We start from the raw sequence: 26,534 nt of genomic DNA, 5'->3' as shown, positions 1-26,534 counted from the left end.
AAAAAAAAAACACGCTGTCTAGTTTAAATAGCGGGCAATCAGCTCACTTGATGGTCGTAGGTTAAATAAGGAAATGAATTAGCAACAAGAGCCTATGGGTTGTGTCGATGATACGGGTTAGATCCCTGCTCAAGTCTAGAAAAAGGAGTCTGATGAGAAGATGTGGCGATCTCCGAAATAACTGCTATAACTTCTACCGCTTAGACTTTTGTTGTTTTTTCCATTTTTCCAAATAAACATAATCGTGGTGCAAAGCTCAATAACACTATTGAAATTAAATATTTTTTGTCGCAGCTGCATGGAGTGCGACGAGGTAGAATCATCTCAACACTTACACTCAGACTTCCCACCTTTTGCCAGATTGCTGTTTAGGTACTTGGGAGCTTAGCACTTACTGTTCGCAATGGTATCATAAAGCGCCAATGATCGCAGTCTGAGCGAGTCCCTTGACAAGGGTTCACCACCGTAGCTTAACCTTATCTTACCTTTGGGAGCAGGACCAGCAGCAGGAGCTTTTTCTAAAGCTTTTAAAGCTTCCTATTTCATTGATTCTTTTGTTGTGGCATTGATTCTGTGGTCTTTTGAACTCTGATTAGGCGCTTTATTCCTGGCCGGGCATAGGAATTAGTTCCGCTTTTTCCAGGTTGGCCACAGTGTTCGTTCCAACGGTCTTGTCGTAGGTGTTGAAAATCGAGTTGCGATTTATTTAAAAAAAATTAATTATCACCAATTGTATAAAAATATATTGCACTGAAATCAACTAGGGGCAGTTTGCATATTTGCTTAAAATGTAAACTTTTATATTTTGTATATTCTACACTGCGTATAATAAATCGCCCCCGGATATACTCCCATTTTCGACAGAAATCTGTCAAATGTGTGCCACTTTCATAATTCCAATTCCTATTCAAAATGCAAAATAGGTAATTGCGTAACATTATCCGCTGGTTAAAATTTAAGCGAGCTCATTTCCACAACACCGTGTTACCAATGTACACGCGCACTCGCAGCTAATGCAGCCACAGCAACAACAACACGATTATTATTGGCGATAGCAATCACAAATACAGTCAAAATGCAACGAATAAATCAAAATCAAATCGAAAATTACATTGCATTACTAATTGCCTTAATGGCCAGCGGGCGGGCGGATTGGGAGGAGTTGCCGGTTGTGCAAACCACTCCAATTTTAGTTCTGCAGAATATTGCATTTCAAGCAAATTTTCCATGTTTTATACGTATTGACCTCGGCAATTCCAAGCAAAATGGGTTGCCAGCACAGACCACGCCCACACGACAAATGTCTATGCGTGCAAAATGCATAAGAGCGATTCCACGTGAAGATGGTGATTTTTGACAAAATTTTTTTTTCTATTTAGTAAAATATTTTCCGACAGAGAAACGGTGAAAATTTCGAGATTTTACGTAACACCGCATTTTTCAATAAAATTTTTCTCTTAAATAATTATTTAAAAAAAAAATTTTGATATCAGCTTCGACAAATTTTTAACGCCCTTTCAATTGGTGATATGCATTTTTGAAAAAAAAAATTGTGTCCTAAAAATGTAAATGAAAAATAAATTTAAGTTTCTTTGTGTGAGGAACACGATTTTTATTGTAAAGTAAAATTTGTTTTCCCTATTCCAATTAAACTTGGAGCATTAGTAGTACTCATAGATGGAAATTTTTGACAAAAATATTTTTTTATTTCGTTCAATGTTTCCCGCGGGGTGAAAGTTTCGATGTTTTACGTTACAAGTTTTAATTTTTTTTATTTCTCCTAAATAATTATGTATGTAAATAAAATTTTTTGATACCAGCTCCGATAAATTTTTTTTCAAGCCCTTTCGATTTGTGATATGCATTTAAAAAAAAAATTGTGTCCTAAAAAAATAAATTTGGCTTGTTTTGAGTGAAGCACAATTAATTATTATTTTTTCTACGAGAGATAAAGTTTTTTTTTCTATAAAAACACGTATTTAGATGAAAAGGTGGGACCGTAATGTTTAAGCTTAGGAAATTAGGGTTTAGTACTAGAAAAAATCTAGCGAATCTGATATCAAATTTCTTTTTATTTAATTATCTAAGACAAAAAAGAATGTCAAAAAATTTTCGTCTAAAAGTAGTACGAAAAACAATTTTACTTTAATCACTTCACGTGGAATCGCTCATATGGGTAATGTTAGAAGGGGACGCAAGCGAGCAGAATGGGGCGGCATTGGAAGGTAGCGTTGGGGAGGCCGTGCACCTGACGTACTGCATCATTGATGTGTGAGAAACAATTGAAAGCTACCGAATGCTGCAGGCAAATTGTACCCGGCAATCGTTTGGAATGACTATTGTTGCTGTTGTAACTATTGTTGTTGCCGTGACTGCAGGCTACTTTCAGCTAATTCTGCTGTTACTGTTACCTCAACAAGTGGCTGCATGTACAGCAGCACTACAACCACCCCAACCACTTCAGGTAGTTTCATGCATTCGCCGCTGGCGTATTTGGGAATTTGGCAATCGAAACTGTTGCTGAACGAAATTTGCTGAGCTGCTGCTGCAGGTAGTGGACCATGCAGCCTTGCTTTATTTGTGGTGGTCAAGTGAGTGGCATGGCGTAACGTGGCATGCCGTTTGCTTACAGCTGACAAAGCCAAAAGCTGGTGGGGCAACGCCCGGAAGGTGGGTGGGTGTATGCGATGGTAGCTGCTGGGTAAACGGACCGAACTGACTGAATTGAATGTTATTGAATTACAATGTTCGGGCGTGTGCTTGTAAGTTGTAACATTTTCGCTGAAACGGCAAGCAGAGAGGCGCAGCGGTGTACAGGTAGTGAGTTATGATGCCATTTCCGGTTGTCAGCCAATGCAGCGCTAATCAACTTCCGTTGCTATGGCAGTGTGCATTGCTTGCGTGCGCCTGCGCGTGTGCGCCTGCATGTGCATGCAGCACGTAATTTCGTATTCACATACAGTATTAATTGCATGCAACAGTGCAACAGCAAAATTACTTGCATGCCAACAGTCGCACAATTGGAAATAGAAAAGGATTTGCCGCGCTTGCGTGTGCCTACCATATCGGATATACATACTACAGCGGCGGCAGCCATGTGGTGATACTATGTAGAGTTGCAGTGAAATTGAAAATAAAACTGGAATCACTGCGGCAGCTCGAACCGCAACTGCATTGCCGAATTCCATTAAGCGCAACCGCCAGCCAACCGTAAAACACCGAAAATCGTAACTTAGTAGTATGTGCCTTGATTCCTATTTGCACAACAATGCATTTTAACATAATTTTGCATCACCGCATCCGCTCGCACTCGCCCAACACACAAACACGCCAGCTATGTGGACGCATAACGATTGCATGCCAATTTCGCTTACTCATTTTTCGCTCACTTTCACCGCCAGCGATCACTCGTTTGTTTCCCTGCTGTTGACTGCCACCTCTCTCTCTTTTGCGCTTTTAATTAACATTACACTTGTTTTAATTATACACTTTCGAATTTGCAATTAATATCGGCGTATCCCTTGATTGTTGTATTTATTTATTGTTGCGTCAGATGGATGATAGTAGCGCTTTTGAGAATTAGCATTTGAGCTTCTAGTATTGTTGCTTGTTTTTGTTTGTGTTATTTTCGCATTCGAAACGCTGAATTCCTCTGCTCACTGCAATTGTTATGAGGTTTCCGTATTTCGCCTGTTTGTATTTAGGTCAACTGACGCCGCGTATACGTAACCTCTGGTGGCGTCATTCTGTTTCGGAAAATTTTCAAATTCTATGGGATTGATAAACACTAGACTGGGTCGGTCCCTATACAAAAAAAAAAAGTTGCTAATGTCCGCCCCTAAATTTAAAGATTATGTTGAGAGGGTTCTGGAAAATTTTTTTTTTTTTTTTTTAACCCTCCGAAATACAGCCGAAATGGTTTTTTCGTTGTAACTTGGTTATTTGACGGCCGATTTTTAAAATTGATATGTCATTATTTTTGTCTTGAGAAGCTTCACTTTTCGTTCTTATGTCTTTTTAAGCTTTGAAGTCGCGTTCGCATGATAAGGGCAGAAACAAAATTTTACCCCCCCCTAAAGCATATTTTTTTCCTTACCAAACGAAAGTACTTAAAAATTCAAGAAAATGTTGCCTTCAAACTATATTACTAAAATAATAAACAAAGGAGTTATAGCACTTTTAATATCACAGGTCAACATGAGTTTCAGATGTAAGTATAATAACACAGTACAACAAAAATTGATTTTTTTTATGCAACAGAGTAACCTAAATTTAAGGATTATGTTGAGAGGATTTCGAAATTTTTATTTTATTTTTTTTTTAACCCTTCGAAATACAGCCGAAAAGGTTTTTTCGTTGAAAGTTGGGTATTTGACGGCCGATTTTTAAAATTAACATGTCATCACATTTCCTTTTAAGCTATGAAGTCGTTTACCCATGGTTAGGTCAGCTAACAAAATTCGCCCCCACAAATTCCTCCAACAGTTTTCTTAGTTGGAAATTTAATCTCACTGCTTTCGTACCAATTTAGGTACATTTTTGCTACGATTTTTCCCAAATTCATACTCTTTGTTTTCGTCGCATCAGCAACCCGGGGAGTGCAAAACTGACGCTGTCAATAGCGAGCTAACCTCTTGTAATTTAATCATGCCAATAAATTTTATAAATTGTGGAAGTCAAAGTAAATAAGTGAGTCAAACCTGTTGTTTCGTATTGATAATAATAATTTATAATTAATACCATAAATTGTGCTGGTGAAATAAAATTAAAAAGTGACGCTGCAAGTTCGATTGGTTATGTGCCTAGCTCAAGTGAAGACGATGAAGCAAGTGAAGAAGTCACACAAAGTTTAAAAGTATCTGATTTGTCCTTAAAAAATTATTGCTCGGCGTTAGATAGGACGGATACTTCAGATCGCTTTGGATCATTGCTTGCTACAATGCTAATAAAAGATTTGCAAGCTGCGATTGCTACAAAAGTAAAAAAGGATTTTAAAGAAAACACAGCGGATAAAATTATGAAATATTTTGATTATCTGGTCATTGACAAAAATAAAATTTCACGCGAGCGTAACAAATGTAGAGCACAAACTGAAGCAGCAACAAAAACTGGCACTGATCTTAAATGCATTTCGTATGATGGTAAACAGGACGTAACACTAAAAAAAAAAATAGTTCACGGTAGCGTAAGAACAATGCTTCTAAGAGAGGAGCATATTACAATTTTGAAAGAGCCTGATTCGAAATTTATTGGATACGTATCTCCAAAAGAAGGCACTGGGGAAGCAATCCAGCAAGCAATAGTAAGCTTTTTGAATACCCAAAAATATTGCTTAAACGAACTTGTAGCTATAAGCTGTGATGGTACAGCTGTCAATACTGGATATAAAATTGGAGTAAATGCACAAATGGAACGTTATTTACAAAGGCCCTTGCAGTGGAATGTGTGTTTGTTACATTTCAACGAGTTGCCTCTAAAAAAGTTGTTAACGCATTATATTGGCAAGCAGAAAGGACCTGGTGTTTGGCCAGGGGTGTTGGGGTCTGAAATTATGACTTGCACCAAATACCCGGTAGGTTGTCCACACTATAATAGTTAATGTTATAAACAAAAACATATATTTTCCTTATCAGGTTGTAAGTGGTTTTGAGGCTATTGCTATGGGAGTTATTCCTGAAAATATTGGCTCTTGGGAATTACGCAATGATCAGCGTATTTATTTGATATGGTTTTGGCAGTAAATAATGGTGAATGCGATGAATATCTCGCTAGTAAGAGCCCCGGTCCCGTCAGTACAGCTCGGTGGCTTACAACAGCTTCCAGGTTACTTCGGGTATATGTTTCCAAAGAAAGCCCGTCAGCGGAGTTGCGAAACATGGTAGAGTTTGTTGTGAAAGTTTATGCACCATTCTGGTTTCTTGTAAAGAGCCAGCCACAAGCAATTCATGGAAGTAGACACGTTTTTAAGTATATTTGCTGGATACGCGAACTATCAAATGCTGTTCAAGCCATTATACGTTCAGCTATAGAAAATAATGCATATTATTTTCACCCAGAAAATATATTATTAGCCATAATAACCGACGCTGATCCAGAGATACGTAATGATGGGTACGAAAAAATCAAAACAGCACGTCAATATCCACCAGCAGGGCTTCGCGTGTTCAAGGTCCCAAAGCGTGGCGTAATAAACTTTGAAAGTAAGTCGTATGTCAGCATGATCGATTGGAGTCAGTTTAAGATTACGGAACCCCCTTGTGTGCAGTTCTACCCAGATAGTGAACTTACAATGTTTCAATTTTCGGAAAATGAAGTGATAAATATCCCAGGTAAATATCTTCAAACTAAAAACTTCACGGGTCTTATAGTACTTTTAAATCATTTTTTTTTAGAGTTCCTCTGTCATTCCCAGAATACCGAACGGTTTGTGCGTGTTGTTAGTGAGTCTGCAAGTGCTGTCACTGATGAAAAGCGCCTGGGCCACATTTTTGCAAAATTAGAAAGCCGAGACCAATATAAAAGCCTTGATTCGCGCCAAAATTTGCTTAAGTAGCAATAAATATTGTAAGTGAAATAACTTTTTTGTTGATTATTTTAGTAATATAGTTTGAAGGCAACATTTTCTTGAATTTTTAAGTACTTTCGTTTGGTAAGGAAAAAAATATACTTTAGGGGGGGTAAAATTTTGTTTCTGCCCTTATCATGCGAACGCGACTTCAAAGCTTAAAAAGACATAAGAACGAAAAGTGAAGCTTCTCAAGACAAAAATAATGACATATCAATTTTAAAAATCGGCCGTCAAATAACCAAGTTACAACGAAAAAACCATTTCGGCTGTATTTCGGAGGGTTAAAAAAAAAAAAAAATTTTTCCAGAACCCTCTCAACATAATCTTTAAATTTAGGGGCGGACATTAGCAACTTTTTTTTTCGACCCAGTCTAATAAACACATATGTATGTCCATATGTAGGTTAGACCGCCCCACCTTACAACCAAAAAGAAAAATAAATTGCCATACACTCCTAAGTAAACGGTATTTTTTAGGGCAAATTTTGAAATATTTTTTTGTGTTTGGCGACCCATTTTACATTTTTCGGTGATGCCTGTGTTCGAATTGTTTTTAAATAGTGCTACTGGAATAACCAAAAAACTTCCTGATTAAAAGTTGAATGATTTCTGGTTCATAGACGAACTTTGGAGCATAGGAATTGTCTTCTCGAGACAAAAGCATCGATACTGTGTTGCAAAGCTATTTTAGACTTAGGAGTACAGCGATTTTTTTCGGTGCGCGCTAATGTACATACATATATCTGGAAAAAAATTGAAAGATTTTGAAAGAGTAAAGTCCGTCGGCCTCTTGTATGATCTTCTCCTCTAAGTTATAGTCTTGATTGTCCTACGAATGGAAAACCCTACAGTTTTTGACTCCTGCGAAGGCCTTTGGTTTTAATGAGAGCCTTTTTATGACAAAAATGTACTCTTAGATTTGCCGTTGCCTGCCGTAGAGCAACCGCAATAAGAACGAAGTTTTTTTGGTAGTGGTCGTATCAGGCATCCAGTCCAATGATCGAAAAACTACAAACTACTTAAACCTGATTATGAGATGACTTTACAGCAGCATCATTCTCCGTTTAGATGCTACAATAGGCGCCTGCGGTAATCTTGAGCTTTACATTATGGACTCCAAACGGTGAGTGATCTCCCACCAGTAACGAGTGGAATGAGCTCTTTAAACTTAAGCCCTGCTTAGACTACCGTCATTGGCGTTATCTTTTCTGCTGCGATCCATGATGCCAGAAATGATGGTGTTCGCCCGCCTAGCGATTTCCTTAAAAAATTTATGCGCTTCTATGATCTGGACATCTTTACTCCGGGCGGTTCGTTTGCGGCCTTCGATCCGTTATTTAGACCTCTCTTTTCCATTAGCCCTCTTACTCCGATCAGCATGCCCTTTAAGCCTTACGATAGGAATTTTCAAGATTCTAGAGGCAGCCTTTTAATGATATTTCGACCGGTTGCTGGCGGGATCCTCGAGACCAACGCAAAGGATAACCTCCGTTGCCGTTCTTTTAGAAGAGCGGCGTGCGTGATGACCTGGCGATAGTCTGTTAGCAGGCGGCATCATCTTTCGAAAATCCATATTTTGCCATACACACCTATGACTATTGGGGAGCACGGAAGCTTGGTAACCAAAAGGTTACCACTTCTTTTCTCTCTTTCGATAAAAGGCAGAAATACGTAAGTGCGACGAGCTTAAGAAAGGTTGGATGGTACATTTGATGAAGACAAACCCAGACCAATGTCCCTCCACTCAACCAATAAGGCGTCTTAAGAACAACAAACACTCTGCAGATGAAGGCAGGCAAGGAGCTGTAAAGGGCACGGTAAAATAGCCGATAAGCAACATTTGAAGAATGGAATAGGAAGTTTGATGTTGTTACACAAGACGGAGGGACCTACAGTTTTACGCCGACTCCGGACGGCGATTGTATGTTTATGAGAAGCTGTTTATCATGGCGAGGGGCGACCGCTGTTAAGAGAAAACCTATTTTTTTGCAATGTTGCTTTGACCAGGGCTTGAACCCAGGCGCTGCGGAGTGGTAGGGCGCACTGCTAACCACTACAGCACTGCGGGCATGGGCACTTAAAATATACCTAAATACAAAATTTTTTTAAAATTCATGCAAACGAATTTCGTTAAATGATGTTGCCCCTCTAGACTATGGTCACGGACCACTGTGCGACGTGGTATACATACTACTAGGTTGGCCTGTGAGTGAGTGATTGAAGCAGGAGTAATTGAATGAGAAAGTGAGAAAACAATTCGCAGTAAATATGAAGTAAAAAATATTAGAATATATAATAAGAGCGACCATATTTTTTTGCAAGCAATTTAACATTCCGAGAAATGGAAAGCCGCTATTTATATTTTGAGAAATGAAAGCGCGAATATATTAGCTAGAAAATTGAAAAAATTGATGGCGATAAAAACGCAATCAATTTAAGTAAATCTATGCAAATTTCTTTTGAGGCAGAAAATATACTCCCATACATATGGGTGCTGGTGAATGCGTATGTGGAATGTAATGCAAAAGCATATGTGCGAAAAAAAAAAATTGTCCCGGATGCAAAGCAGACAAAATAAGGAAAACATATGAAGACAATGAAGCGTAAATAAATTTCGCTGACATGGATAACAGGAAAACTGAAATTTAAAGCAATCTTGCTGTTTGCCGAAGAGCTAAGGCATTGGTGCAGACGTCAAAAGACAAGAGAGAGCAATGATATCAAAATAAGGTTTATGTAGTGCAGAGCTGCAAAAAATTCGATATAGAAAAAAAAAACATTGGTCGCAGAAAGCAAAAGTCTGTTTTCGTTGCTGGATTTCTTCGGATGCTCACTTTTCCACGTCTAAAATCAAACAGCCCTAATTATTGTTAATGTTCATGTAACCTGATACTAAAGACTTCCATGTGCTGGCGGTATAAAGGCTAAGATGCCAACAAAAAAAGATAAACGAATTCACAAGAATTTTAATGTTGCTCAAATGAGTAATCCAATTTTTTTTTTTGTATATTTTCATTAAGCCACGACTTTTGCAATTTCAATGTGAGGCCCACTTTCTCTTTGTTTTCAAGGCCAAATAAGTAAACAGCATCGCTCAACATACTTACATACATACATAAGTATGTACTTTCAAATGTATTTGGATGATTGGCAAAAAGCCAATTATTTACATTCTTGGAAAGTTCATAATCATCATAAATACCAGCTAAATCCGACGTAATAAGTGAATTCACCGTACGAAGCATAGAAGCTAAGCAAAAAGTAGACGTCAAGTCGATAATCGAAAATGCAAACAATGCCAAAGTAAACAAAACAAACAAAAAAAAAAAGAGCACAAAAAACAACTAATATCGGATAATAAAACAAACAAAATGGTGAAAAAATTGCGAAAGTGTGAAAAAAGCATAAACTTGATGGCGTCGTTATTCGTGAAAATTGTGAACACGCGTGTGTGTGTGAGGGAAAAATGAAAAGCGAAGGCATAAATTGTATAGGCAATTTGTAGAAAAATTCACAAAAGCCAGCTTCCGCCCACCACACCGCCCCCCCTTAGTTTGTGCACACACACACGCGTTTCATGTGTAAGTGTGTTTGTGTGTGTGAACCATATTTGCCCATCCTGTATTTCTTACAAAGCAAACAAATGGAGCTTTTTTCACAGTCACATACATAAATATGAAGTTATCAGCACTCACATCCCGTGGTGGCTTATGTGATAAGCTTTGTCTGCTGTTTTTTTTTTTTTTTTGCCTTACATACACACGAGTGTATTGTTTCAAATAACTCCACAGAATAACCGATTATTGTACTGTTGTTGTATTTTTCTCTTTTCTATTATTTTTTCTGTTTTCTAACCTTTTTTTTGCGTTGTGTCATGGATTGCATACAAAAAAAAAAAAAAAAAAAAAAAACTCGTCAAACGTCAAAGTGAAGATGATAAATTTTGCCTTTTATGGCTGTGGCTACAATGTGTCTTTGTTCGGCATATTCTTCACAAATCAATATGACTGCATGCCCATACATAAAAATTAGTCTACAGTAGTACTATGCTGGGGCCTTTTAGATGATTGGCAGTAATTGTGCTATGACTTTTTGTGATAGTTGCAGGCCAAAAGAAAAACAAACAAAGTCAATCTAATATTTGTTTTTTTTTAACAAAATGGCGTAATTACTCGCAAGTGTGTATATGAATAGTAGGGTGGTGTTTATTTGTTAAAGTGTCCCATTCTTCAGTCTTATTTCATAGGAGTAAAAACTGCGAAATGAAAGCAAAGTTTTAAATTACTCGGAAAAAAATTATAAACTACTGAAATCGTGAAACAGGATTTTTTTTTTGTTTTAATTTTTTCACCTTTGTTATTAAAAGAAAGATCGAAAGTTATCGTGCAGTCGGATGCCATTTGAAACAAATGTTGCGTCTTGCAGGCTGTTCGAGTACTTTATTACCCTTAACAAGATCTAAATATTTATATAAATGTATGTTTAAATTTTACTCGAGTCAAAAATGAGAACTGGAATACTTTCATTTTCCTCCATAAAATGAAGGTTCGCTGAAGGCTATAAAAAAAAAAATAATTGTTGTGTTGCCGTTTGAGAGACCACCATGCAAGGATAAAATTCTGATTAAAAACTTTAAACACTTTTGATAGCACTTTAGAGTCTTTTTCGTTATGAGGTTTTTACATTTTGGGTCATGTCTCCTAGAGATTAGTAACATGTGATCCTTAAAAGTAGTAAGGGTTTTGATTTATTGAGTTTTGAGTTGTGTCGTTATTGCAGAGGACCATCGATATGGAAGGAAATGAAGCTTAAAAGAGCTTTGCCCGCGGGCAAGACAGTGCCCATCAGTGATATATACACATGTATATGTTGCTGTTGGTGTTTTAGTTAGCAAAAAAGTTGTGTACATAAATATAAACCTACTGGTATGAAAAAAAAACTTAATGGCTGACTGGCCGAAAAATATTGATGGACAAAATGTCACAAAGGTGATCGATGCAGCCGTAAACTGTGTATTGGTACAGTGGTTAAAAACTGGAATTTAGTGTTCACAATTCACTGGAGCCCTCATTTTTCACTAAATTTGATAATTTTTTTTGAATGAAAGCTAATAAAATGAGCCCGATTTTTGAATTTTTTCGTAGTATTTCCTGCTCCAGTTAAGAAATAATAAAATACATAACAAATCCGAGTTGAAAATAATGCCCCCGAAACGAAAAAAATTTGAAATCTTTGATAAAAAATTTTCATCAAAATTAAAAAAAAATTTGAGTTTCTAGTTCATTAAATTTTAGTATAATAAAGTGCAATTCGCAAGTGGCTAAGAGGTCGCTTTGGTATATCATTGCTATATTGGTTTGCTCTTCTTCTCCCCCAGGCACCATAAATAAAACATTATATTAAAAAAAATATCTGGCCATGAAGTGTGCGTGTAAATTTATTTATTCATTCATTTTACAAAATAGCGCCTAATTGAGTGCAAAGGTGCCTAAGCAATTTGCCCACAATACAAAAGAGGATCTAAATATCCTAATTTGCCTTAAAACTCATTAAAAGGCACTTAAAATCGCGTGCTTTACCGCCTAACAAAAGGACATCCCACCACACTGAAAGTAGAGGCATCCAATTTCTGCCAGAAACATGCAAAATCAGCCGAAGTAAAATAAAACAAGTGCTCAGACCTGACTGTGAGCTATATCAGCCATAAAGTGAGCTTTGAAGTCAGATGCACTGCATACGATTTTGCTTATTTCAAAGCCTTGTAATTGACCATAAATAAATCGTAAAAGAATAGTGAATAATCAATAAGGGTGCGTTTGCAGTCATTTGCATAAACATCTAAAGAGCAATAAATCACAAACATACAATTTTTATTAGGATCATAAAAATCCTTTCAGACCACCTATTTAACAAAATGTCAAGCAATGTACTCATGTTTATTAACCGTTAAATAAAATCAAGTTGAGTTTAGCAGCGGAAAGTGTAAATGAATAAATTTTATCCACACAAAAGTGGGCACACTTAGCATTGCTAATAAAATTCATATAGTCCTCATTTTAAAAAGGCAAAGGCCTAAAAGGCTTGAAATTACGCGATAAATTGAAATGCAGGTAAATTTGTACCGTTACTAGAAGATGAGGGGGGGGGGAGGGGTAATAAAAAAAACGTGAGCGCGAAAGCGCCACGAGGCACTCTGCTTAAGTACGGTGCAGGTAAATGCAAAAAAAAAAAACGACAAAAATAAGTGGCGACCATGGCAAATGTCAAATGCAGCAGAAATAAATCAACAAGCAAATGTAGGATAAAAGCAAGCAATGAAACTTGTGCAATTTTGATTGAAAAAGAAAGGCAATAATCTAATGCGCAAATTTAAAAGAGGGTCAAAATCGAAAAAAGCGGAACAATTGATTTGTAAAACGACAGCTAAATGGAGCGTAAATGGGAGCCAGCATAAAAGTGAGGCCTAAATAATAACATACAATAAGTGCAAAAGAGTGCCCGTCGCAGCGTAGTAAAAATAAGGATGAAAATTGGATTTTTGTATGTATGTATGTATGTATGCTTTGTTAAAACACCGTGCAACAAAAACCGAAATATTTTAACGAAACACACGAAAAAATCCATTTACTCACGAAACTACTTAGTGGCCGAATGTAGCAAAACTCCGCTTTTTGTTCTTCTCTCCGACGCTTAAATAAAAAATAAATAAAATAGACAAAATTTTGTCATTTTTAATTGGTAACACATCGTATATATATCATTGTTGCGTAATAGCAAATAAATCAGTGTTCAGATTGATACTCGAAGACTCCATCAGGCCTATTCTAATTAACTGATTGGATGGAGGGAAGAACGGGGTGGTTTTGAAAAATTTCACTTGATGGTGGAAAAAACATTTTCACAGGAACTTTATGTTAACTGTATACATGTTCATCTGTAATTGGTTGTGTGCAGCATTTGCGCACGCAATATTTATTTAGATATACGACATGCCGGAACCCCACAGGCCTTGTGTTACGAGATCGTTAATTCGGTAATTTTTCTGGTGTGGAGCGACATTTTAACAACTTTTGACTAAGTATTTTTCGTTTTTTTAATGTTTACTATTTTGTTTGTGAAAGTATAGCTCATTTCAATCTTTGTACAAAAATTAGGAAAATTCGAAAACGTTTCATCAAAATTTCAAACTTTTTAATAACAATCATAAGAACATTTTTCATAAGCAGTTTTCAGGTCCTTAAAATTTATAATAATAAAAGATTAACTTGTATATAATAAAGTGCAAGTTTGAAATAGCCTTGATTCACTTTTGATATTTGAAATTTTTTTTGTTCGGTGTCACGCCAAAATGCACATAAATAGTTTGAAATTTTGATGAAAATTTGTTGAAATTCGTCGAATTTAATAAAAAAAAAAAAATAGCGGAAACTTGTTAAAATATCGGGACCTATTTGTGAAATATTCACCTAATTTATACAAAACTTTTGATAGGATTACTTACTTATTTTTTATGGAAAGGTGTATCGATAATTATGAACTATTATTTTTTATCGGGATAGTTATCGATTAACAAATAAAATATTTTGTCGGAATTTGTATGGACTTTTTATTAATATCAACATCGATATCTATTTTTATCGAAATTTTAATCGATAAATTGTTTTCGAAATATTTATCGAATTTTAACTGCTATCACTATGAGTAAATGTATGTTTATGTGAAACATTTTAATCGTACTACATTTTTATCGGTAAATTTATCGATATATTTGCGTACGAAATTATTTTTTTTGTCGATTTATTAATCGATATCACTGTTGATTTTGCTATTGGTGAACTACTCGCATTACAAAGCGCTCATACAAGGTGACATAGTTCTGTGGCGTTAGGTTAACTGATTTTCAAATGTGAAATTGTACCCTACCAACAACAAATACTTTTTGCATCACCGATTTTGTTGAGTTCGCAGGCACATTTGACTATTGAAGTTGTAAGTGCGTTAATGTAAATTAATTTTGCAGACTTATGCATTTCTCCATGACCATACAAATAACGTATCTAATTTTAGATCGGACTTTAACCCGATCTGAGGTCAGCGGCATTATTATAATGAACATAGATAAATAAGCGTAGAATATTGACGCATTTCAGCTAAACTTTTAACCATAACTAAATTATTACTCAGAATTAAATTAAAATGAATCAACTTATGGCTTCCGCCACTTTAAAATCACTTACAGCTTTTCAACAATTTATGATAGATTTATGAACAAAACGCCAACAACGTCTGCTTCCTCATTTGGAGCAGAGTAAAATGCCAGCAAATACAATTAAAATTGCTTGTGGAACTTTGCAATCAGCAACACTTTCGATACAACTCGATCTCGATGCTCTGGTTCTAGCTCTGGCTAAGTATGCAATCAAGCGAGAATATACAGATTTCGCCCTTAAAAGATATCGAGAAGTTACCTTCATCGCCATAGTGAACCAATATTTTTCTTGCTAGCTACCTCGTCCTCATTCGTCCTCTTCCCGTTAAACTACTTGAACGTATTGTTGAAATTGCTAGAAATGTTGCTAGTTTTGCAGTGTTTGAGTATTTTTATTGCAGGTACCAAGAAATCCCCGTTGTTGCTTTATTACTTTCTTCGAGCACTTACTAAGCGTTTGCCACGCTCGTCTGTCCGCCCGCATATCATAGCTGCATCGGCATTTGCCTATCGCTGCACTCTGCGCTGTACTGTACTCGTAATAATAACAGGCACTGGGCGGCACCGAAGCGAAATCATTAGTCGTCTTTGAAGTGGTTGTATAGATTGTGATTTCTTTTTTTTTTTTTTGTTGTGTTTGATTTGTTCGATTTTTAGGTTAGCTGCAGGAATAGTTTAGAAATGTCGGCATTTTTTCTCACTCTACACGGCTTGCACATTGCATATTGCTCGCTTGAGCTGAGGTGGAGTCAGCGAAAAATTACAGCCACTATAAGTTGTTATGATTTCCACTTGTCGTATGGAACTTTTTGCTGCACACTCTCGCTGTAGCTGTAGCTTTGGGGAAAGCGTTGTGCGCCTCGTTATTTGCTGCTGTGGCAAACACACACACATCCTTACACTTGTACATGGGAATATTGCAAATATTTTGCTTGAATTCATTTGATTTGACTTGACTTTTGCTACTTCTTTTTCTTGCCTATCCGCTGCTTATCTTCTTCCTAAATAGTACACAGCTCCTCTCTGGGTGCTCTGTCATCACCTTCGACTTATCTGCAAATTAATGTTGCTGCAGCAATGTAATGAGTTTTTATAGCGTACTAGCCGCAAGGGTGGGGAGTAAAAAAGGACACATCTGCTACGATTGCCTGCAATGATTTCGATTTATATGAAAATTTTCTAGCAGTCGAGGCATAAAATTTTCTGCAATTTTTTAAAACTTTTCTCATGTTTATTTTTTTGCTTTCATGTTGACTCTCATTAGACGGTGAGCCGGTGTGTTAGCTCCTCAAAATCGTTCGGCCACTAAATAAACATTCCTTGTGGAACGGTTGGTTGGAGCATAAAGTGATGGAAGTTGGTTGGGAAAGTCAAGTATTCAGCAGCTGTAGTGATGATAAGCGCAGCACAGCGCGGGGTAAACGGAGAGGGAGAAGGTGCGCAGCCAAGGTAGATATGGACAAAAGGCAAAAGGAAATTTGATTTGTTTTTTTTTTTCATATGTTTTGTGTCGTTTTGATGTTTTTCATAAAATCTGTGTTAGTTGATTTAATTTGCAGAAAATTGTCAATTGCACATTTTTGATTTAGTACCATTGATAAATTGGATTAGTCGCAATAGGCACCACCCACATCCTTTGCTGACATTTTGTGGCTGCAAACTTTTTTCGGCGTCGTCAGTTGTACGCGTCGTATGAGTGATGGCTGCTTGCTCTTCCAGCGCATTTTCGTTGATTGTCTTTTGGCCGCGGCGGCTCAACTCAGCTCTCTTCTGCCGATGCAAGCGCATTATTAAACATTATTTTTATGAAAGCAAATTTGTTTTTGATGGGTTTTACAAGTTCGTTAACCACATATGTATGTGTGTATGTGTATTTATGTGCGCGTCTGTGGTTACTCATTAATTTTAGCTTAGTGCTGAGCTCAGTTGTTTTTTACAGACTAAAAGCAGTAAAAAATTAATCACTAAATTGAAAAAAATGTTGATGGGCATCATTGATTGATTCATTTAATATTTCAGCTTGAAGAGTATTCAAGAATGGAATAAAATAAATTTACATATGTACACAGTTCATGGAAATTAAGAAATTGAAAAGTATCCCACAATGGATGGCAATAAGGGCTGAAAATCTCGTAAAGCGTCGAGAATATGATTTAATGAGGATTCGATAAATATTCTTTTCTGTAAATCGGCCTTTATTTTCATATTTAATTTTTTGAGTATTTGTTTTCAATCATTTTTTTTTCAAATCCGCAAAGTTTAAGAGTAATGATTATTTTGTAATTTTTAGAATGTTTTCGATCTTAGATACTTTAGGCTCGCAAACAGGTAGGTCCCAACCTCCCTTCTTAACATTCTCAGTTTTGTCAAAGGTTACAGGCCCAAAAGTACACCCCTTGAAGGACAAAGCTGAACTAAAAACAATTGCTCTTTATTATAAAATTCATACTCCGTGCCATCTTTGATTCAAAAATCGCCTCCCAAACTGAAACAAATGTCTGAAACAAGCAGGTTGGACATTTCTCTTTGCTAGGGATCATAATTAATTTTGCGATAACGGTTTATGCCCCGTTGTCTTGGCCATGTCCTTCGAATGGACACATACCCACCAGGTCTGAAAGAATTCATTTCGCAACCCGCTGCTGGTAGCAAAGCTACCAGAGAGAAGCTCCTCTGAAATGAAAAGGCCGAGTGGGGAAGGACTTGGCTTCACTTGGAATTTCCTATTGGTGTCAGGAGAGCAACGAATGGTGTGTTTTTTTTTGGACTCGGCCAAAATCGATAAAAAAAAGTGCATGGCAGATAAAAAATATTTATTCCTGCATAGACCTCAGTGGCAGTCGAACACGCGCCACCCGACATGCCAAGAAATGAAAACTCTTGCTGCTTACGAATACTTTGTTTCCTTACTTTATTTTTCTTCTTTGGAAAAATCATTACACTCCCTGGTTTAGTCATGCAGTGACACTTCTTTTAATGAAGAAATAAAATGTTATTATATATGTACATATATTTCGCAGTACGTTTGAACAACAAAACTGTTCTAAACTGCGAAAAAATTAAATAAACTTGGAAAATTATTACTGTTAAATGGCATGGATATAATAGCTTATACATATATATCGATGTATGTACATATTTATATACGGGACGCAGTGTAAACATTGCTTCTAAAATACAGCCATGAATGTGTGTGATATCAGTTATAAAAGTTGCTTATCATCTAACATATATGAGAGCCAATTTATAGATACATACACACATACATAGATATGTACAAATGTGCACTAGCAAGTCCACAACGGAGAAATATTAGTTCAATTGCTATTTTCGCACGCACTTCCACTTCAACGCCCACAACTATCTATAAAAGTAAAAAAAAAAAAAAAATCGAACTAAATTCCAGTGAACCACTTTTTTAAAACAACTCTTCATTGGTCTTACAACAACCTTACTTTTTTAATTGGCTGTTATATTTGTATCATTCAGTTATAGCAATTTTATCTAATGGCGCTCTATGGCATTCCGATGGAGGGCCTTGCGCCTATGAATCCCTGTTGACCCCTCTACTTGTTGAGATATTTGTGATTTCGTTGGGCATAATTCTGCTTTGTCCGCGGTAACTAGATTTAATAAATTTTGATTTCTGTATGCAATGAGAGTTAAAAACTGAATGCAATCCCACTCGCCCTGCTTTGCTTAAGGGAGGTCCAAATGGAGGCCCTGCTCTGTTGCCTTTATTTAGGTACGGATTCCACGATAGATTATTATGAAAAAGTGCATAATTTTTTCTCGAACAAGTGAAATACCGTGGGGTTTTTTTTTTGGTTTTCCGAAGAAAATAACTGGGTTAGTCTTCTTCGGGTTACCGCTCAACCCATTTTGACTGAACTATTTGGCGACTAAATTCAGCGCACTCTGTAAAAGTTTGGAGATCTTGCCTTCAAAGCTACCTCTGATAAAGATGCCACTGCCGGGGTAGGCCTGAAAATCGAAGCCCGTGAAAATCATTATGCAACGTTCTTTATTTATTCGCTATGATGGATGCAACCTACTACTGATGACAGACCACTCTCAAATATGGGCATCCTTCGATGGGTTATCCTAAGGTGGAAGTAACGATTCTGAATTATAGAACGCTTGCTATTTAGTGGAATGTGCTGTTATAAAAAGCCTATAGATTCAGGAAATACCTTTCAACCACCCCCTTGTGATGCATGGACCTTTAAATCTTCCATCTGATTCTATGATTGCTCACTACATGTATTTTATGGCATTCAAACAGAATTAAAAATAAAAGGAAGCATTTTTTACAAATGTAAGCAGGATGCGTAGATCATCGTATCTCCAAATTCTTTCTGCTTTTATACCAAAACAGCGATCCTTTGGTAATCCCGTAGCATTTTGATCCGAATAAAACGCAAGATTGTCTGTGCATATATCTGCATGTGGTTAATTTCAATGAAAAGTTTAGTTAATCTTTCCACTATTTTATGAGTCGTGAATTTTTTATATTTTCAACCTTTCTCGATAAACAAATTTGGCTTGATTTTGCAACTTTTCATAAGCAACTTCATTTACTCATGCATTCATTCACTTATTGGCGTCATTTCATGTATTTGTTCAAAATGAAATTAAGTAACACTACATATGTATGTACGTATTTACATATTAACGAACAGGTTGAATACATTTTTAAATAACTGCGTACTGAAATAACACACATCCTTGCATGTATGTACTTACTCGAGTGTTGCTCGAGTGTTGCGCTGAACGATTGCAACCTGGCGTTTTCTTGCCACTCAACAGACTGATCAGCTGCATGTATGTGCATGTACATGTGTATGTATACCCAGTGGGAAAACTCAATGTAATTTAATCGAAAAAATAATCAGTAAAACTTTCGAAAATGCGAGAAATCTAAGCGATTTAATATAGAATTTTTCGGGACTTTTTGGACACATTGGAATGCTGATTACATATAATTTTTATTTGTTTTTTTTTAATAATAAACAGTATTAGAATCTAGAACTCATAAGAAATACATTACAGTACAACACGCCTGGAATGCATTACTACTTTTCCCACTGGGTATATGTATGCCAAAAACACACATACATAGGTATCTCCAAAAGTTATGCACAAGTTTAAATTCTCCATATGTATATTGAAAGCTATGCATGTGTGCTTGTGTGAATGCTTATAGTGCTTACGCGTGTGCGTGTGCATAAATTTAATTTTGAAAAGTGTTTCGCGAAAGCAGGAAATCAGTAAGAATTTTTCGGCGCCAGCAGTTGCACTTCACGCGATTTCAAGTCTTAAACTTATTTGTACACATACATACATATATATGTATATATGAATGCATATGTATCTAGGTGTGCGTATGTGCACACCCGCACGTTGTTTGGTGTAGCACTTGCGTCAATATTTGCTTGTAATTTAGCAGCTTCCTTCAGCGAAAATCATCGAGTACGCCCGCACTGAAAGCTGCTCTGCAGATCAAATTAAAAGCAATTTCAGTGAAAAAGAAGCACATACATATGCGCATACATATGTATGTGTGTATGTTTCTCAGTAAATCGATTCAGCTCAAAAAGCTAATTAAGCCATTAAATTGAAAATGATATTGCATATATTGTATGTGCAGACCTATGTATATATGTCTGTATCTCCAACGAGAAATGCGGCCTTGTAATGCGTATGTCATCAGCTCGAAATTAATATTTTAATGGCTGTGACTGTAGCTTAAATATGCAGATTTGTCAAATGGTGTAATTATTTGTGGCTAGCCTGTAAAAGTCAAGAATATCCCGCAAAGCGCAATTAAATATATACATACATATCTCAAGTATGTTTGAGAAGTATATACATATGTATGTATGTATATACATTAGGGTGGATTACTGTCCTTAAACAAATTTATACTGTATTTTTCCCAGGAATTATATAATTTATTATATTTTAAAGCTAAAATATTTTGGCTAAATATAAAATTTTAAGTGAGCTGAACCCATTGAGCATTTAAAATATTTTTTCCATAAAATTACCTTGGTTGATGGAAGAGTATTAAGCTAAAAATTTTTAAAAATTTTATCAACGGAATCAAAATGTGTATGTAATGTGAATTTCGAAGGTAATTTTAGATCGGTCAGGCTCACTTAAATCTTAATACTAATATTGGCGGAAAAACTTCCCGTTTTGTTTGGCGGGTCATCCTAATTTAATAGAATCAAGTAGAAACTGTCGTGTATACTTGTAATATTGAAGCAGAGCAATAAATTTCAATTTCAGTGCCTTTTGCTTAATACTGTCGACGTCATGCTGTTCAATTCATTTGCGTTTATTCAACAGATTAGGAGAGTAAGAAACGAAAGGAAGGTAAACCAGATAACAAAGACACATTTAAATAAGATTAAGTAGGAAGGAGATTAACAAGAATTCATGCGCAGGCAAACATTCTGAGTCACATGAAACTTTTCATTGAATTACTAAAACTGAATGGTCGCCGCGAATAACGTTGTAAGCGACAATTTTCTTAGAACAAGCGTCCTTAAATTTAACGATATAATTGTACAAAGGAACATACATTTTACATTAATATTTTATACTTTAAGTGCAAGTTTATTGAATACTCCTGTACCGAAAAAGTGAAAAACCAAATCAAATGGGCTTATGTATGTGCGTCATTACACACATTTTCTTTTTTATTTATGCAAAATTGTAATCTTGTCGCTTACAACGTTATTCGCGGCGACCATTCATTTGTTTAAAGATTTCAAGCATAAAGACGCGATTCTTTTAGTTATATTACGAATACTCTACAGTATATGTATGCATGAACCAAAAATCGAAGGACCCAAAATACTTTAAGTTGGTCATGTCTCTAGAAGCAGTCATACGACTCCCGCGCACTGCTCTGTTTATTGCCAGAAAAAAATCATATACCTTACAAAAGAATTGTAATCAGCTATAAGCTGCTAAGCTTAACCCTTAAATGCGCGATTTTTTTTTTGTTGTTGTTTAAAAGTTATATGTTTTAATTAATAAACTATTTAGTTCACTAATAATAAGAATACGGGATAATAATACGAAATCACCTACCTGCAAAATTGTGAAAATTGAGGTAAACACTTACTCATATATTTTTTTTATATCATTTCACTTTGCGAAAATAACAACAAAATTTAATTCCTACAATGAATCTACTTTAGAAGCTCGTGCCATGCCAGCAAATTTTGTTTTTGATCTGGGTTAGTTAAGTTAGGATAAAAGAATAGTTCATTATTTAAATTGGTGGCATTCCTATTCCTTTATATGGCGGAGTAGTTTCTCTGGTAGTTCAGTGGTCGATATATTAATAAGATAGTCTGTGATGGCTCTCCTATTGCACGAGCTCTGAAGAGGGGAGGAGGGATCCATGTAATCCGGAATATCAACGCAGCAGAACGCGCTTCGAGGCTCTATGGAATTTTTTTTTCTATCAAAAAATTTTACAGTACCATTTTTATTAAAAAACTAAAAACTAAGTCCCCTATTATGAGTTGCATTCGATTTTCGACTGTAGTCGAAAGTGCTGAGCGAACGAATTTTCATTTGGTATTATGGCGCTCATTCGATGAAGAATAGCGCTATTGTGAATTTCGCTCGTTTAGGTTGTTCACAATAGTATATTTTTGACAGCTGAGATGCTTTGTTTACATATTAAGCAAACTAAAAGAAAAGAAAGCGTGTTTATTACAACGTTTTATGTAAATTTGTGTTAATTAAAATTAAGTAAAAAATAAAGCGAGCTGATAAGAACTTAGTGAAGATGAGTACAACGGAGTTATGGTTCGACGATTCCTCAGAGGATGAGAGTTTAGTGGAACTGGCCAGGAATAGAAAACGTTTAAGGGACGCTTCCAATCCCTTAGAAATGGATTCAACCGCGTAAGTCTGGCCTTTTGGATATATTTTCACATATTTATATAATATTTATAATTATTTGTCTACAAATTTATAAAAAACTTCCGACTGTCTAAAGAGGCGTTTGTGGACCTGCTGTCCGCTACAGAAGACCTGCGGCAGCAATGCACTCGAGCCAAATCTATTGCAAATATCTTAAAACTAGCAACAGTTCTGCGATTTTGTGCTCAGGGATCGTACCAACTGAGTATTGGGAATGAAAATATGCTTGGGCTTGCGCAGCCCACGGTGTCTGTGGTGATATCAGAAGTGCTTGATGTTTTGGAAAATTTCATTTGCCAAAGATGGATAAAATTCATCTACACAGGGGTTGAACTGCAACAAGCGAAAGCACATTTTTACAGCAAAAGCAGAATTCCAGGAATAATCGGCTGTGTTGATGGGACGCTCCCAAGAAGGAATTCCAGCATTTATATTACAACAGAAAAGGATTCTTCAGTATTAATGCTATGGTTGTAAGTATATATATTTTCGTACATACATGCTAAGAATCTCTAATTGTAGATGTGTGCACTTTTGTATTTTTTTAGGTTTGTGATCACACAATGAAAATAAGATACATAAATGCAAAAAATCCGGGAGCGACACATGATTCCATGGTTTTTCATATGTCATCATTGAAAGCACACTTAGAACAGCAACATCATAATGGTATTCGTAATACTTGGCTACTGGGTATGATCAAATATAAAACCTACATTTATTTCCTTTTTTTAAATTATTTTTATCCACGTTAGGTGATGCTGGTTACGCTCTAAAACCATACTTGATGACGCCGTTCAGAAATTCTGAGGAAGGATCTCCTCAAAGAACATACAACAAACAACATGCAAAAGCCAGAAATATTATAGAGCGAACAATCGGAGTTTTAAAAAATAGATTCAGATGTTTATTGCAGGCGAGAGCTCTTCATTACACTCCAAAGAAAGCTACACAAATAATAAATGTGTGCGCAGCTTTGCACAACATTTGTCAATTCTATAATGTAGAAATACCCGACGGCGAAGAGTTTTCAAATGAGCCTCACGACGATGATGCCGGAGTCGTTGAGATGGAATCAATTGAGAATTCAGAAGCAGAAGACATCAGAAATGAAATTTTAAGAACCTTGTAAATAACTGAAAAAGTATTAATAATGGTATTCCAGTCTCTTTTATTAAATTCATAAATATTATTGGTTTAAGATATGAAGGTAGATATGCACATTAAAAATTGAATAAAAAAATCACATAAATTCATGTTTTTAAAAAATCTACATAAAAGTTTTTACAGCCTTTCTCAATTCATATCACAGGCAAAAAATATCATTAATTCACTTACATATATTACTTAAAGATTAATAAAGCCTTCTTAATACTACTAAAAAAATTAACACTTGAATGCATTCGCTAAAATATAATTATAAGTTATGGTTTAGGCAACATTTTTTTTCTTCATTTCTAAAAGTGCAACCTTTAGTTGCAATTTTGCTTTCCGATCTTGCTGCTTTCTCATAACTTCACTTTTATAAATTTCTAATTTTTCTCTTTTCATTTGTAAGAGTTCTTTGGTTGAGTCTTTTTTTAAGTAGTACGTTCTTTTTGCATATTTTTCAGTTTCCCTAGCACTTTTTTATACCCGAGCGCACTTGTGCACAAGGGTATTATAACTTTGTTCACATAACGGTTGTTTGTAACAGGCAAAACGAATCGAGATAGATATAGACAAATGTATACATAAATGATCAGGATGAAAAGAGAAATCGATTAAGCGGTGACTGTCTGTCCGTCCGTCCGTCCGTCCGTCCGTCCGTCCGTCTGTCCGTCTGTGCACACGATAACTCGAGTAAAAATTGAGATATCTTAACGAAACTTGGTATGTGCACTTCTTTCGGGCGTAGGACGGATGGTATTGAAAGTGGGCAAAATCGGACAATAACCACGCCTACCTCCCATATAACGGTAGTTTTCAGAAATACAAAAACTGCGATATTTTAGTAACTACTGAAGATAATTCACTCAAAATTGATATTTATAATAAATTTTAGACGAAAAATAAGAATATTAACATTTTTTTGAAAATGGGCGTAGCCACGCCCACTTATGGTTACATGTGTATATCTTGGTAACCGCTGCATCAATTTATTCCAAACTTTGCACAGTTGTTGGCCTTAATACAGCATACTAAATGGCCGAAAATTTAAAAAATCGGATAATAACCACGCCCACTTCCCATATAACGGTAATTTCCAGAAATACGAAAACTGCGATAGTTTCGTAACTACTGAAGATAATTGACTCAAAATTGATATTTATAATAAATTCTAGACGAAATATAAGAATATTAAAATTTTTTTGAAAATGGGCGTAGCCACGCCCACTTATGGTTACATGGGTATATCTTGGTAACCGCTGCATCAATTTATTCCAAACTTTGCACAGTTGTTGGCCTTAATACAGCATACTAAATGGCCGAAAATTTTAAAAATTGGACAATAACCACGCCCACTTCCCATATAACGGTAATTTTCAGAAATACGAATACTGCGATATTTTAGTAACTACTGAAGATTATTCACCCAAAATTGATATTTACAATAAGTTTTAGACGAAAAATAAGAATATTATAAATTTTTGGAAAATGGGCGTAGCCACGCCCAGTTATGTTTACATGTGTATATCTTGGTAACCGCTGCACCAATTTCTTCCAAACTTGGCACAGTTGTTAACCTTGGTATAATATACGAAATGGCCGAAAATTTTTAAAATAGGACAATAATCCCATATAACGGTAATTTAGAGAAATACGAAATCTTCGATAAATCAGTAATTATTGAAGCTAATTTATTCAAAATTGATGCTTGCAACAATTCGTTACCAAGAAATACGTTTAGGATACAATTTTGAAAAATGGGCGTGGCACCGCCCACTTATGATCACATATATGTATCTCGGTAACCGTTCTACCAATTTGTACCAAACTCGGTGTGGTTATTGTACTTGCCACATAGAAGCAAAACGTTGAAACTTATTGAAATCGAACTAAAATTACGGCCGCTTTTCATATAACAGTAAATTTCAGATATGCTTGAAACTTCAATATTTCGAAATTTAAGGACGCCAATTTACTCAAAATGGATACACCTCGGTTTACCATGTAGCGGTAGCTTTCGGAAAGGTGAAAAACATATATTTAATACTTGCGCCGGGTATTTAATGTTCGGCTCCGCCCGAACTTAGACTTTTTTACTTGTTTAATTTCATTTATGTTCGAAATTACGTTTTCATAAAAAGCCTTCTGGGCATTTGTCTGGGCTTCCAACAACCTCAGTCTCTCCGTTTTGTGGCACCGTTTTTTTCTGGGGGTTCGTGTTGTATTTTCGCCAACTACATAGTTTCGGTCTTCATTGCTCGTTTCCAAATCGAATGGTGGCTGGTTTTCATCTGCTGGAGCCGGCTCAGGCGAATCTAGGCGCTGATTATCACTTATATCTAGGCCGAATTCCGCTCCTGGTGGATTCACACAGGCATCAAGCTCGAGTAATCCAGTTATGGCCTCCTCAATATTTGTATAAGATTGAAGCCTGTTCGGTCCTCCACCTGTTGCTCGGTATTCAGCCTTATTTTGTGACATTTTCTTTTTGGTCTTCGATTTCATGTCAGCCCACACCTGAAAACACAAAGCTGAAATTTTCTTATACAATGAAAAATTACTTTAATTCACCTTAATCCACTTTGCTGTCGTTCTAATTGGTGGTCCTAAACAATTGAGCTCCAGCGCAATATCTTCCCACTTTTTTGCCGCCTGAAGC

At 36.0% G+C, this 26,534-nt stretch overlaps 3 protein-coding genes across 3 annotated transcripts in view; 2 read left to right on the top strand and 1 right to left on the bottom strand.

The window, feature by feature from the left end:
• The window catches only part of LOC118736902 (putative transcription factor capicua), a gene marked incomplete in the record, with an annotated part of 182,437 nt that overhangs the window by 148,415 nt on the left and 7,488 nt on the right, over positions 1–26,534 (bottom strand).
• On the top strand, positions 5,720–6,641 carry LOC118736907. Its single transcript, XM_036467043.1, has 2 exons — positions 5,720–6,329; positions 6,393–6,641. Exons 1-2 carry the CDS (start codon positions 5,726–5,728, stop codon positions 6,551–6,553), a joined length of 765 nt encoding a protein of 254 aa, XP_036322936.1. The 5' UTR covers positions 5,720–5,725; the 3' UTR covers positions 6,554–6,641.
• LOC118736916 (putative nuclease HARBI1) lies at positions 23,281–23,864 on the top strand. Its single transcript, XM_036467056.1, has 2 exons — positions 23,281–23,419; positions 23,482–23,864. The coding sequence occupies exons 1-2, from the start codon at positions 23,290–23,292 to the stop codon at positions 23,856–23,858; spliced, it is 507 nt and encodes a 168-aa protein (XP_036322949.1). The 5' UTR covers positions 23,281–23,289; the 3' UTR covers positions 23,859–23,864.

The sequence above is a fragment of the Rhagoletis pomonella genome, unplaced genomic scaffold (genome assembly GCF_013731165.1).
Source record: "Rhagoletis pomonella isolate Grant_MI unplaced genomic scaffold, Rhpom_1.0 Rhpom_scaffold_00001, whole genome shotgun sequence".
Classification (NCBI taxonomy): Eukaryota; Metazoa; Arthropoda; class Insecta; order Diptera; family Tephritidae; genus Rhagoletis; species Rhagoletis pomonella.
This window is presented reverse-complemented; position numbering and strand designations above follow the sequence as displayed.